Source organism: Coregonus clupeaformis, chromosome 15, assembly GCF_020615455.1.
Source record: "Coregonus clupeaformis isolate EN_2021a chromosome 15, ASM2061545v1, whole genome shotgun sequence".
Classification (NCBI taxonomy): domain Eukaryota; kingdom Metazoa; phylum Chordata; class Actinopteri; order Salmoniformes; family Salmonidae; genus Coregonus; species Coregonus clupeaformis.
In genome coordinates, this window is record NC_059206.1 from 32,349,988 (window position 1) to 32,364,161 (window position 14,174).

Sequence of the window (14,174 nt, forward strand, 5' to 3'; positions counted from 1 at the left end):
ATAGTCCTACTAGCGCAAACCAGATGGGATGGCATATTGCTGCAGAATGCTTTGGTAGCCATGCTGGTAAAGTGTGCCTTGAATTCTAAATAAATCACTGACACCGTCACGAGCAAAGCACCCCCAAACCATCCTTCCATGCTTCACGGTGGGAACCACACATGCAGAGATCATCCGTTCACCTACTCTGCGTCTCACGAAGACATGGCGGTTGGAACCAAAAATCTCAAATTTGGACTCATCAGACCAAAGAACAGATTTCTACCAGTCTAATGTCCAATGCTCGTGTTTCTTGGCCCAAGCAAGTCTCTTCTTATTATTGGTGTCCTTTAGTAGTGGTTTCTCAAAGCAGCAATTCAACCATGAAGGCCTGATTCACGCAGTCTCCTCTGAACAGTTGATGTTGAGATGTGTCTGTTACTTAAACTCTGTGAAGCATTTATTTGGGCTGCAGTCTGAGATACAGTTAACTCTAATGAACTTATCCTCTGCAGCAGAGGTAACTCTGGGTCTTCCTTTCCTGTGGCAGTCCTCATGAGAGCCAGTTTCATCATAGCGCTTGATGGTTTTTGCGACTGCACTTGAAGAAACTTTCAAAGTTCTTGAAATGTTCCGTATTGACTGACCTTCATGCCTTCAAGTAATGATGGACTGTTGTTTCTCTTTGCTTATTTGAGCTGTTCTTGACATAATATGGACTTGGTCTTTTACCAAATAGGGCTATCTTCAGTATTCCCCCCTACCTTGTCACAACACAACTGATTGGCTCAAACACATTAAGAAGGAAAGAAATTCAACAAATTAACTTTTATGAAGGCACACCTGTTAATTGAAATGCATTCCAGTTGACTACCACATGAAGCTGGTTGGAGAGAATGCCAAGAGTGTGCAAAGCTGTCATCAAGGCAAAGGGTGGATATTTTGAAGAATCTAAAAAAATTTTTTATTTTTTTATAACACTTTTTGGTTACTACATGATTCCATATGTGTTATTTCATTGTTTTGATGTCTTCACTATTATTCGACAGTAGGTGTGTCTAAACTTTTCACTGGTACTGTATATATATTACTTGTTTCCCTTGCCAGCAAAGCACAGTGATGAACCATTTTGAACCATGAATCATGAGCCACAACAGTGATGATGATGATGATTAACCCGAGAGAGCTTGTCAGGGAATGTTACAAATATGTCAGAAAACATCAGCAATGCTTCTCTTCATCTGTAGTCACCTGTCCCTTGTGAACCTTTACTGACAACCCTTTTGTCTGGTACAGGAACTGTCCATTACTTATTTTAAGAATAAACCATGTAATGTATCAATTCTTCAAAAGTTGAAGAAAAAAACTAGAACCAGGCAATCCTTTCATCCCTGTACAGTTTTGTGTACATACAACATTACTCAGTCGCAGTATTCTTTGTAACTATGTTAGGAACTTTTTAGACCTAAAGTCAAGAGGAAATAAAACAAATAATTACACTTAACCTTGCTTTTTATTGTCTCATGAAAACAACCAAAATACCTGGACTTGCAACTATGATGCGTATATCATTACTGAGTGATTTAGAAATAGGGGATATAGTAGGAGCCCTAGGGTAGGGGATATAGTGGGATGATAGGGGTAGGGGGATATAGTGGGATGATAGGGGGTAGAGGATATAGTAGGAGGATAGGGGTAGGGGATATAGTGGGATGATAGGGGTAGGGGATATAGTAAGAGGGTAGGGGATATAGTGGGATGATAGGGGTAGAGGATATAGTAAGAGGATAAGGGTAGGGGATATAGTAGGAGGATAGGGGTAGAGGATATAGTAATAGGATAGGGGTAGAGGATATAGTAAGAGGATAAGGGTAGGGGGATATAGTAGGAGGATAGGGGTAGAGGATATAGTAATAGGATAGGGGTAGAGGATATAGTAGGAGGACAGGGGTAGGGGATATAGTAGGAGCCCTAGGGTAGGGGATATAGTAGGAGGATGGGTGTAGGGGGTATAGTAGGAGGATAGGTGTAGGGGATATAGTAGGAGGATAGGGGTAGGAGGATAGGGGATATAGTAGGAGGATAGGGGTAGGGGGATATAGTAGGAGGATATATGTAGGGGTTATAGTAGGAGGATAGGGGTAGGGGATATAGTAGGAGGATAGGGGTAGGGGGATATACTAGGAAGATGGGGTAGGGGATATAGTAGGAGGATAGGGGTAGGGGATATAGTAGGAGGATAGGTGTAGGAGGATAGGGGTAGGGGATATAGTAGGAGGATTGGTGTAGGGGGATATAGTAGGAGCCCTAGGGTAGGGAATATACTAGGAGGATAGGGGTAGGGGATATAGTAGGAGGATAGAGGTAGGGGATATAGTAGGAGGATAGGGGTAGGGGGATATAGTAGAATGATAGGTGTAGGGGATACAGTAGGAGCTCTAGGGTAGGGGATATAGTAGGAGGATAGGTGTAGGGGATATAGTAGGAGGATAGGTGTAGTGGATATAGTAGGATAGGTGTAGGGATATAGTAAGAGGATAGGGGGTAGGGGATATAGTAGGAGGATAGGTGTAGGAGGATGGGGTAGGGGATATAGTAGGAGCCCTAGGGTAGGGGGATATAGTAGGAGGATAAGTGTAGGGGATATAGTAGGAGGATAGGTGTAGGGAATATAGTTGGATAGGTGTAGGGATATAGTAAGAGGATAGGGGTAGGGATATATAGTAGGAGGATAGGTGTAGGGGATATAGTAGGAGGATAGGGGATATAGTAGGAGGATAGGGGTAGGGGATATAGTAGGAGGATAGGTGTAGGGGATATAGTAGGATAGGTGTAGGCATATAGTAAGAGGATAGAGGTAGGGGGATACAGTAGGAGGATATGTGTAGGAGGATAGGGTCTGGGATATACTAGGAGGATAGGGGTAGGGATATAGTAAGCGGATAGGGGTAGGAGATATAGTAGGAGGATAGGTGTAGGAGGATAGGGGAAGGGGATATAGTTGGATAGGTGTAGGGATATAGTAAGAGGATAGGGGTAGGGATATATAGTAGGAGGATAGGTGTAGGGGGATATAGTAGGAGGATAGGGGATATAGTAGGAGGATAGGGGTAGGGGATATAGTAGGAGGATAGGTGTAGGGGATATAGTAGGATAGGTGTAGGCATATAGTAAGAGGATAGAGTGGGATACAGTAGGAGGATATGTGTAGGAGGATAGGGGTAGGGGATATACTAGGAGGATAGGGGTAGGGATATAGTAAGAGGATAGGGGTAGGGATATAGTAAGAGGATAGAGGTAGGGGGATACAGTAGGAGGATATGTGTAGGAGGATAGGGGTAGGGGATATACTAGGAGGATAGGGGTAGGGATATAGTAAGAGGATAGGGGTAGGGATATAGTAAGAGGATAGGGGTAGGAGATATAGTAGGAGGGGCGGCAGGTAGCTTAGTGGTTAAGAGCGTTGTGCCAGTAACCGAAAGGTTGCTGGTTCTAATCCCGAGCCGACTAGGTGAAAAATCTGTCGATGTGCCCTTGAGCAAGGCACTAAACCCTAATTGCTCCTGTAAGTCGCTCTGGATAAGAGCGTATGTAATAATAAAAATGTATGCACGCATGACTGTAAGTCGCTTTGGATAAAAGCGTCTGCTAAATGGCATATTATTATTATTATTTATATTATAAGAGGATAGGTGTAGGAGGATAGGGGTAGGGGATATACTAGGAGGATAGGGGTAGGGATATAGTAAGAGGATAGGGGTAGGGGATATAGTAGGAGGATAGGTGTAGGAGGATAGGGGTAGGGGATATACTAGGAGGATAGGGGTAGGGATATAGTAAGAGGATAGGGGTAGGAGATATAGTAGGAGGATAGGTGTAGGAGGATAGGGGAAGGGGATATAGTAGGAGGATAGCGGTACACACACACATGCCCTCAGTAATGTAGGTCTTTCCAAAGAGTGGGGACATTTGCATAAAGTGTTTTCCTGCCAGTTTTATTAATTACAGAAGTACACGTCTTTTCAAGGTATTCCTGTTCTGTTCGTTGATGTTGTAACCGAAAAATGTCTGTCAAAGCAGCAGATTATTTTAGGAGCTGGATGACGTCATGAGGGTGAGACTTTGTTTTACTGGTGACGGTTCATATTTTCATGCTGGTTTCCAGAGCAGAGTGCTATTTTCGGATCCCCCACCCAGCCTTTAGCTGTTGCCTGAACACACAGCAGGGCTGGACTGACAGACAGACAGGAAAGATAGACTCATTCACTCACTTCAATCATTTCATTCATTCATTTGTTCATTCACTGTGTGAGAGTATATGCCATGACTCTTTACGCCATTAGACATTGGAATGCAACCCCACTTTCTAAAATAAAGTAAAGTGGCTCCCTCTGTTGGTAGCCAATACTTATTGCAGGTAACGACAATATTTGTATAATATTTCAATAAACTCAATTGCATGTAATGAATAATCTTCTGCATTGAGGTATGAAGCGTGAGAATATTGATACACATGGATAACATCTGTTATCATATTTTTATTGCACAGACAGCAGAAGTTGAGATGGAGCCGAGGATGGTGTATAGGTACATTATTAGTGAGTCTTTGGCGACATACACAACAGAAACATGAACATAAAAACAGACAAAGTATTCTCTGATAAATCACATTCCCTCTGCCTCCTCCGATACAGTATCCCCATCACTCTCTGGGTAGAAACACACATGGATGATAAAACACATACATGAAGAGCAAACAGAATGGATGAAAGCAGTAAACAAAGAAGACAAATGCAGCAGAATCCTCTCACTGAGGAACAGAGATACTAGCCTATAAACGTTCAATACCGTGTCCTCTTTGTGCTGTTGTTCATGCTTAATCAGGACCAATTGATTTATACAGATATTTTACAGATGATAGCAACAGGATATACGGAAAAAGTATTTGAACTACTCTTTTTTTGGACCAATATTATGCCTTACGGAAAAAGGAATAACTTGTATTTCTAAAAGGTCATAGTTCAAGTGTCTTTGAGGTCGTGTTCCTCTGCTCAGACGTGCCTGGATAGGTATTTTACGTATCAGCTAACAACATATGTTATAGCAATCTGGTGCCTGACGGCACAGTTGATGATCTGGCACGCAACCATTGGTTGATGCATGCAACGTCTGAGTAGGGGAACACGACCTGCATGTTTCTCATAGTTGGTTCTTTTGAGAGCAGTTTGGCGTGATTCTCAGGTACAGATCAACCCCCTGCACAGCGTGGTAACAGCTCAGATATCTGGATTGTATAACTTTACTAAACAGGTGTAATATATGCAATAAATTAAACAGATATGTCTTCATATATAACTTTATCCTCTATCTTATGAGTCAGGTCCCTAGCCACAGCACATGCCCACCCACATACCTGACATTCATTCTACTCTATATTTTCCTCTTTATCATTGTATGTATAAAAATGGTTAAACATTTAAAAAACACTCCCTTTTAAAACCATTGTCTTTACGATGAAGGTATTACTGATGTTTTTGAATACACTGGAGAGCCACTGCGGGAGGTGACTGCTTTCACTTCATAGAGTGTGATAAATGTGTGGTATTTTTCTTTTGTTTTTTTACATAAAATGAATTCATATGACATACTGCCTGTATGTACAATATTGAATCAATTCTACACTGAGTACACACAACATTAAGAACACCTGCTCTTTCCATGACATAGACTGACCAGGTGAATCCAGGTGAAAGCTATGATCCCTTATTGATGTCACCTGTTAAATACACTTCAATCAGTGTAGATGAAGGGGAGGAGACATGTTATAGAAGGATTTTTAAGCCTTGAGACAATTGAGACATGGATTGTGCATGTATGCCATTCAGAGGATGAATGGACAAGACAAAAGATTTAAGTGCCTTTGAACGGGGTATGGTAGTAGGTGCCAGAACTGCAAAGCTGCTGGGTTTTTCACACTCAACAGTTTCCCGTGTGTATCAAGAATGGTCCACCACCCAAAGGACATCCAGCCAACTTGACACAACTGTGGGAAGCATTGGAGTCAACATAGGCCAGCATCCGTGTGGAAAGCTTTCAACACCTTGTAGAGTCCATACCCCGACGAATTGAGGCTGTTCTGAAGGGGGTGGGGGTTATATGAGAACAATCAACTTTTTATCTCACATTCTGTGAGCAGAAAATATGGAATGATTCATATAAACCTTCATAACTTGCTGATGTGATTATGTGAATGCTCATTATTCCAAATAATAAACTATGGTCTCTTTCACTGGAATAATTGCAAACGTGACACCAGCACACAGGCAGACATTCTAGTAGTGAGCCAAATATCTATTTTATATGCCTTTTCAGTGGATTATTTCTCAGGAAAAAGAAACAGGGAAAAGTGGAAATATTCAGAAAGCACTGGATTGAGATGTGTACCTCTAGAGCAGGAACAGTCAAGCTCTCCTGTTCTAGAGATGGTCATTGTTGCTGTATTAACCATTAAGGCACTGTGTGTCACAGTTGTAGGAAGAATCAGACGTGATCTGGGGTGGATTTCACTAAGTAAGATCAAGATCAAGTTAGCCAGCTAACTTCAAAAAATATTCAGAAACTTAATTTGTCCTAGTTGAATTTGAAATGGACTCAATACTCTGTGTAACAATGTTTATAAAACCTGTTTATAAATTAGAAAAGTGTTTTTATCAGAGTTAGCTTGCTGATTATGATTATGCCTTGTGAAATACCCCCACGGCCCTATCCAGAGCCATAGCTATACATATTTATAAATAGTTATGAATGTATGTCTATGGGTCTGGCCCTAGCTAGCCCTTTGGATTCGATCTGAGTTGGTCTGGGATTACTACATTACTCAAAATTCCAGAAATCCCGGTTGGAAGGAGGGAGGGAATAAGCAGGAACCAGGATTTCTGGAAAAATCTGGAATTTTGGGAAAGTTACTGGAATTTTGCAACCTTATCTGTGCTTTTAAGGACTGACCAGAGATCAGATTAGTGTTGATGTCTCCTCTCTCTCTGGCTCTGTTGCTGCTGGTTACGGCTGCCCTGACGTTTCTGGTTGTAGTTCTTCTGTTGGTCTTGATTGTTTTGATTGTTATATTGTTGGTTTTGATAGTTGTATTGGTGGTTTTGATAGTTGTATTGGTGCTGGTTTTGATTGTTGTGATTGTACTGATTCTGGTTATGATTGTGATTTCCGGTACGTTGCCTAGAAACGAAATACTTCTGGTAGGTAGCGGCTGAAAAAAACAAAAGGAGAGATTGTTAATGTCGTTGGATCAAGGCCCTGATTAGATGGTGTGTGTAGTCAGTTCTGGTAGTCATTGAGACAGCGGAAGTGGACGGTACTCACGGCTCATGCAGGTGATCTTTGGGCTGTCCCATTGGCCGTTGTCACGGCAGCGGATAGTGGGGACATGTCTCTGTATGAAGCCGTTTTTACAGTGGTAACGAACCAGAGTGTTGATCTCATAACGAGGCTTCATAGAACCAAACACACAGGCATCCTTCACTACTGGGGGCTGGCTGCAAGAGACTGGAGGGAGGAGAGAGGACAGGGGTAAGGTGTGTGTGTGTGTGTGTGTGTGTGTGTGTGTGTGTGTGTGTGTGTGTGTGTGTGTGTGAGAGAGAGAGAGTGAGTGAGTGAGTGCATGTCAGGGTTGGGATCAATTCCAATTCAATTCCAATCAAATCAGGAAGTACATTGAAATTCCAATTCCAATTCTCTTCAATGATTTTTAATGACAAAATTGAAATTTGGTTTACTTTCTGAATTTACTGGAATTTAAATGGAATTGACCCCAACCCTGGTGTGTGTGTGTTACCTGTGCCCTTCTTGCAGGTGAAGGTGAGGTGGTAGTTGCAGGGTACATCGTTCCACTGTCCTCCCTCGTGCCAGATCATCACCACGCAGTCCTCTCCAGACTGGAAGAAACTGTCTGGCTGGTTGGGACGCCAGTGCTCATATTGCTGCAAACAAACAATTACACACTCTCATCATCACCAAAGTTTAGACCTTTTTACTGCACCCACATTCACTAACAGCTAAACAGCACCACAGTTACTCTGATAGCTCACACAGCCCTTATTTTATAAGATCATCATTCACAATACACCTGACCTGTAAGGTTGTCAACGTATAACACAGGGGAGGAATCTCATTGTAACTTCTTTACCAATCTCATTCATCACTAGCTACTATAAGGACCAGATGACAATACCTTTTAACAAGCCTATTGGTTTATTACACAAGGTTCCTTTGTTAACCCTGCTATTCTGTGACCTGTCAGAAGATTTACTAACTAAACCACCTCTAGAGGAAAGAACCCAGTGGAGACTCCTACCGTGACAGAATAGTGCTGAGGTGGTTAGTCTGTGGCTGTAATACACAGAGAGGGCATTCTGGGGCGATATTGCTCCATCTCAGTGAGCCAGACCCATAATCTCTACTGTGAAACTGAACCAGATGTTTAGCTAACCCCGACCACCCCCTCACCACCCTCTGGCATGGGGAAAGGGGAATTCTCCCCAACTTTCCCCCGCCTCCCCTTCTCTTCTTTAGGATATTTTTGTTGCAGCGTCCCTGGTCCAAACGGCTACAGCTATGCATTAACGCGTGTTAACTCAAACACACACCCAAACACACACGTACACTTAGAACTGAACATGGGTGTGTCTTGCAGTACTGAGCGATAACTCAGTTTAAAAAAACATTGTTTCAACAGTATCATCTGTGTCTCTCTCTTGTGGCTGTGCGTGCACAGCAACACACACACACACACACACACACACACACACACACACACACACACTGTCCTTACTCCATATATCAGCTCACACTTCATACAGAGAAAACAGCTGGACATTCTCTGGAGCTGCGCAGTTTGTGTGTGTGTGTGTGTGTGTGTGTGTGTGTGTGTGTGTGTGTGTGTGTGTGAGAGTGTGTGATAAGACCATCTGTAACACCCATATCACATCATATCATACACTATGTGGCCAAACGAACATCTCATTCCAAAATCATGGGCATTAATATGGAGTTGGTCCCCCCTTTGCTGCTATAACAACAGCCTCCACTCTTCTGGGAAGGCTTTCCACTAGATGTTGGAACATTGCTGCAGGGACTTGCTTCCATTCAGCCACAAGAGCATTAATGACGTCACGCACTGATGTTGGGCGATTAGGCAGTCGGTGCTCCAATTCATCCCAAAGGTGTTCAATAGGGTTGAGGTCAGGGCTCTGTGCAGGAAAGTCAAGTTCTTCCACAAACTGTTGCTACAAAGTTGGAAGAATGTCATTGTATGCTGTAGCGTTAAGATCACCCTTCACTGGAACTAAGAGGCCTAGCCCGAACCATGAAAAACAGCCCCAGACCATTATTCCCCCTACACCAAACTTTACAGTTGGCACTATGCATTGGGGCAGGTAGCGTTCTCCTGGCATCCGCCAAACCCAGATTAGTCTATTGGAATGCCAGATGGTGAAGCGTGATTCATCACTCCAGAGAACGTGTTTCCACTGCTCCAGAGTCCAATGGCGGCGACCTTTACACCTCTCCAGCCGACGCACAGCATTGTGCATGGTGATCTTAGGCTTGTGTGTGGCTGCTCGACCATGGCAACCCATTTCATGAAGCTCCTGAAGAGCAGTTATTGTGCTGACGTTACTTCCAGAGGCAGTTTGGAACTCGATAGTGGGTGTTGCAACCGAGGACAGACGATTTTGAGCTTGTGTGGCCAACCACTTCGCGGCTGAGCCGTTATTGCTCCTAGACGTTTCCACTTCACAGCACTTACAGTTCACGGGGCAGCTCTAGCAGGGCAGAAATTTGACGAACTGACTTGTTGGAAAGGTCCTATGACGGTGCCACGCTGAAAGTCACTCTTCAGTACGGGCTATTCTACTGCCAATGTTTGTCTATGGAGATTGCATGGCTGTGTGCTCGATGTTATACACTTGTCAGCAACGTGTGTGGCTGAAATAGCCGAATCCACAAATTTGAAGGGGTGTCCACATACTTTGGACCATGTAGTGTATCTAATCAGGGGGATTTTCTCCTGTCTTACCATGATGCTGCCGTCTGTCCAGCGGAAGTCTCTCTCATACATCTTGTCGTTCAGACCGATCCACTGGTAGTCATGGCCCAGACCTGGGTGTGAGAAACAACAGTTAGGCCTGCTTCTGTCTAGCTCTCCAACAGGAAATCACAAAGACATTTTAAGATGTGTGAATCACCAGCTTCCTTGTTCCCAAAGCCTGCTTTGTAAGCCCCAAAACACTGCAAATCTCTCCCTCTTTCCCCCTTTCTGGTTGAATCAACGTTGTTTCCACGTCAATGTGGAACTTTTAAATTCAATGACATGGTGAAATGTGTTGATTTTACACTGAATTCACGTTAGTTGACAACTCAACAAAATGTAAATCATAACTAGACGTTGAACTGACGTCTGTGCCCAGTGGGTAGTTTGCAGTGTGTGCATGAATGATACAGACCAGAGTAGAGGGGTACTTACTGTGCAGTAGGTAAGCAGCCCTAGGGTATGGCGTGAGTCCCCCTACCGTGAACTGTCCCCAATAAACTAGTCAGCAAAACTGGGTCATGTTGTCATGTTGTTACCACAGCTTGAGCTGCATGTTGCACAAACATCAGTCTTTTTACAGTTTGTTGTGCAGACTCATCAAAACAGTTTCATTATGGAGACTTGAGTGCTACATATGACACACAATATCTCTATGCCCCATACTCTCTACCATCTGACCTCTCACCCTAACCTGGACCTGTTACCTGTGACCAATGACAACCTAAGGGAGGCGGGACTTTACGGTTGACATACAGCTGCTCCTCCTGTGACAGGACACTGGCTAGGTGGGCTCCTTGGACACTCCTTGGTCTCTCTCGGCGGCGTCCCAGGTCCGACGGTGGGTGATGTACTTATAACAATGGCTCTCAAACTTCTGCCAGCCATACTCACACACCTCTGTGTCTGGGGGGAGAGAGAGGCAGAGAGAGGAATCATTGACTATCAGAGGAATCAATGGCTAACAATATCCACAGAGATTAAACAAATTGCACAAAATTAGGGGAGAAGAGAGAGAAACAGAGACATAGAAACAGAGTGAGAGAGTTAAAGAGAGAGAAACTAAAACGAAGGGTGGACTATAAAAGAGAAAGAGCTCCAGCTGGTTTAGAAAGGTCCCCGACTGAATGAGCTCACAGACTCACAGTTGGTGCTCATTATCCTCTTTGGAAACCCTCACAAGTTCCCCTGTTCTCTAGGCCAAACACACACACACACACACACACAAGATTGCTCGCTCTCATGCATTCACACACATTGATCCGCCTGTGTAAGTCGAGTATAGAAGAGCATGCTACTGCACTAAGGGACTGTAGCTCCATAGTGAACCCTCTTTGTTCATTTTGGACTTTGCTAGATTTGGTCATGAAGTGTATGTTAGTGGGTCCACAATGCTATGTCAGAACACCATGATCTGGCATGCTGCTGGCTTGGATGAGATGACTATTCACACACATGATTCTCTGGTGAGCTCTTCTAATAGAATTACAATTCTGAATAGTTGCTTAGAGTAGTTTCATTCTTCTAGAAGTTTATTCTGAGTGTTCTACTGTAGAATGTTGAATGGGTTCAATATGTTATGAAAAGCAACACATCATGTGTTGACATAATTTAATGATGAGACACTTGATACAGCGAATGCCAATCTGCAAAAACCACTGTTAACTTCTCGGGTCTGTTTTGCTTGTTTCCCGCGAGTCTTGTTGCTAAGTTCGTTGCTAGGGAATGGCCAGTGTTATTCATATCGTATGGGCTGAATAGGCAGGTCTTTGTGATGTCATCAATTATAATGTCTAGAGAAACATACAAACATTATAAAGGGTTAAAGCAAGACTGGTAGACTGAGAGTGCATGTGGTGTGTGTTAGATAGGGGGTTACGGCGTGGCAGGTGGCCTAGCAGTTAGAGCGCTGGCCAGTAACCCAGAGGTTGACCGCTTGAATCCCTGAGCCGACAAGGTGAAAAATATGTAGTTCTGCCTCTGAGCAACGCCCCCACAACAACAGCTCCCCGGGCGCCCAATGTGGCAGCCCCGCGCACCTCTCCGATTCAGAGGGGTTGGGTTAAAAGCGGAAGTCAAGTTTCGGCTGGACCTGGAGTGCAATTGACAATAATATTACATTTAATCAAGGCCTCAGGTACGTCTATCATCAGCAAACTTCAGATCACCTTTATTAACTTATCATACCCCGTCCCTGGCTACACACGCATGCACATACTTACACACACACGCACATGCTCACACACACACTAACACACACACACAATGTCAACGAGCAGCTCTGTACTGGATAAAGAGTTGGTTTGGTCAATGCCAGTGGTTAGTACAGCCTGCATTGATCCAGTTCACCACAGCTGCAACATCTTTCTAATAAAATAATGGACTAATTCTCTCCTTTCTCTCTCTCCTCTGGCCCACTAGCAGCAGAACACAGCTGGGGTTCTCCAGGTGTGGCTGTCAGTGTGTTTGTTTGTTTAGCATGATATTTCTGTATGCACTGTTACAGATACAGTAAGAGGGTGAATGAAGATGTTATTGGGTGTATGTACGTGAGCATGCAGTACAGTATTATTGCTGAGTAAAAGCAGCAGTATTGGGGATGGAGCTCGAACTAATCTAGTGTGCAGCCAACGCCCAGCGTTAGGGATATCCAGGGAGCAGAGACATGTCTCACTGTGTGTGTGTGGATGTGTGGGTGAGTGTGTGTGTGTGTTTGTGTGTGTGTATGTGTGTGAATGCGTATGTGTCTGTGTGTGTGATGCAGCCCTATACACAGCCGTAGTCAACCTTGGACAATGGTTTTCTCAGCCTGATCCAGAGAATGGAGTCTGTCTACTGACTAAATACGACCAAGAGCTGGCAGTTCCACTAGAATAATTTACCACTTTTTGTTGGTTGGCTTGAAAGGCTGTCTCTTTTCTGTAAAAGCTTTGATCAAAGCAGCTGCACTGGTGTGTGTGTTACCTTGTTCACAGAGCTGTCCTGCATAGCTGGGCAGACACACACAGCTGAAGGAGTTGACTCCGTCCATACAGGTGGCTCCATTACGACATTGGTTGGACTGGCACTCATCAACATCTACACAAATGACACAGAATATAATATAACTGTGTGTGTGTGTATGTGTGTGTGTGCGTGTGTGTGTGTGTGTGTGTGTGTGTGTGTGCGTATGTGTGTACCTGTTTTCGCAGCGCTTTCCGGTGTATCCATGTGCACACACACTGATGCTGGCGTTGCCTCTCTGGTAGCAAGATGCTTCGTTCAGACACACATTCACAGTGCACTGCTGCAGAGCTGAGACAGACACACACATATCATCCTCATTATCATCCTCATCATCACAGCAGTTATCATTAGCATCATCGCAAAGTTAACATCGTCAACGCTGTCATTGTCATCATTATCAGCATTATCAGCATCATCATCATCAATAACACTATTTTCATCATCAAGAACATTATTATCATCATCAAGAACATTATTATCATCATCAAGAACATTATTATCATCATCAAGAACATTATTATTATCATCAAGAACATTATTATTATCATCAATAACATTATTATTATCATCAAGAACATTATTATCATCATCAACATTCAACAACAACCAATGGCCATGATGACATCATACACCCATTATTAAACACATTGAATAGGCTCTGAGATTTACACCTACGTCTGACATCGACGGTCTGGGCCTCGATGTAGTAGTCAGTTCTTGTTTCAGGCTGATAGGTGGACTGGGGTTCCTCAGGAACAGGGGGGCTGGCCTCCAGCAGAGGAGAACCAATCACACGGTCATTATCCACAAACTCCTCCCCGTCAGGCAGGAGGGTCTGGGGGGTCAGGGTCCAGTCAGGGATGGGGCGGGAGAGGCGGGCAGGAGGTGGAGTGGAGGGATGGGCGGGAGGTGGAGTGGAGGGGCGTGCGGGAGGTGGAGTGGATGGGCGGGTGGGATGTGGAGTGGAGGGCGGGCGGGAGGTGGGTGGAGGTGTGTGCAGAAGGTGGAGTGGAGGCGGGGCGGGAGGTGGAGTGGAGGGGCGGGCGGGAGGTGGAGTGGAGGGGTGTGCAGGGGGGTGTGTGTGTTT

At 44.1% G+C, this 14,174-nt stretch overlaps 1 protein-coding gene across 1 annotated transcript; it reads right to left on the reverse strand.

The window, feature by feature from the left end:
• Positions 1-7,324: 7,324 nt before the first annotated feature.
• LOC121583513 (versican core protein) lies at positions 7,325-13,126 on the reverse strand. Its single transcript, XM_041899655.2, is given in 6 exon segments — positions 7,325-7,539; positions 7,829-7,973; positions 10,070-10,152; positions 10,827-10,875; positions 10,878-10,987; positions 13,046-13,126. Coding segments are annotated over 6 exon segments (669 nt in total). The 5' UTR covers positions 13,113-13,126.
• Positions 13,127-14,174: the final 1,048 nt, after the last annotated feature.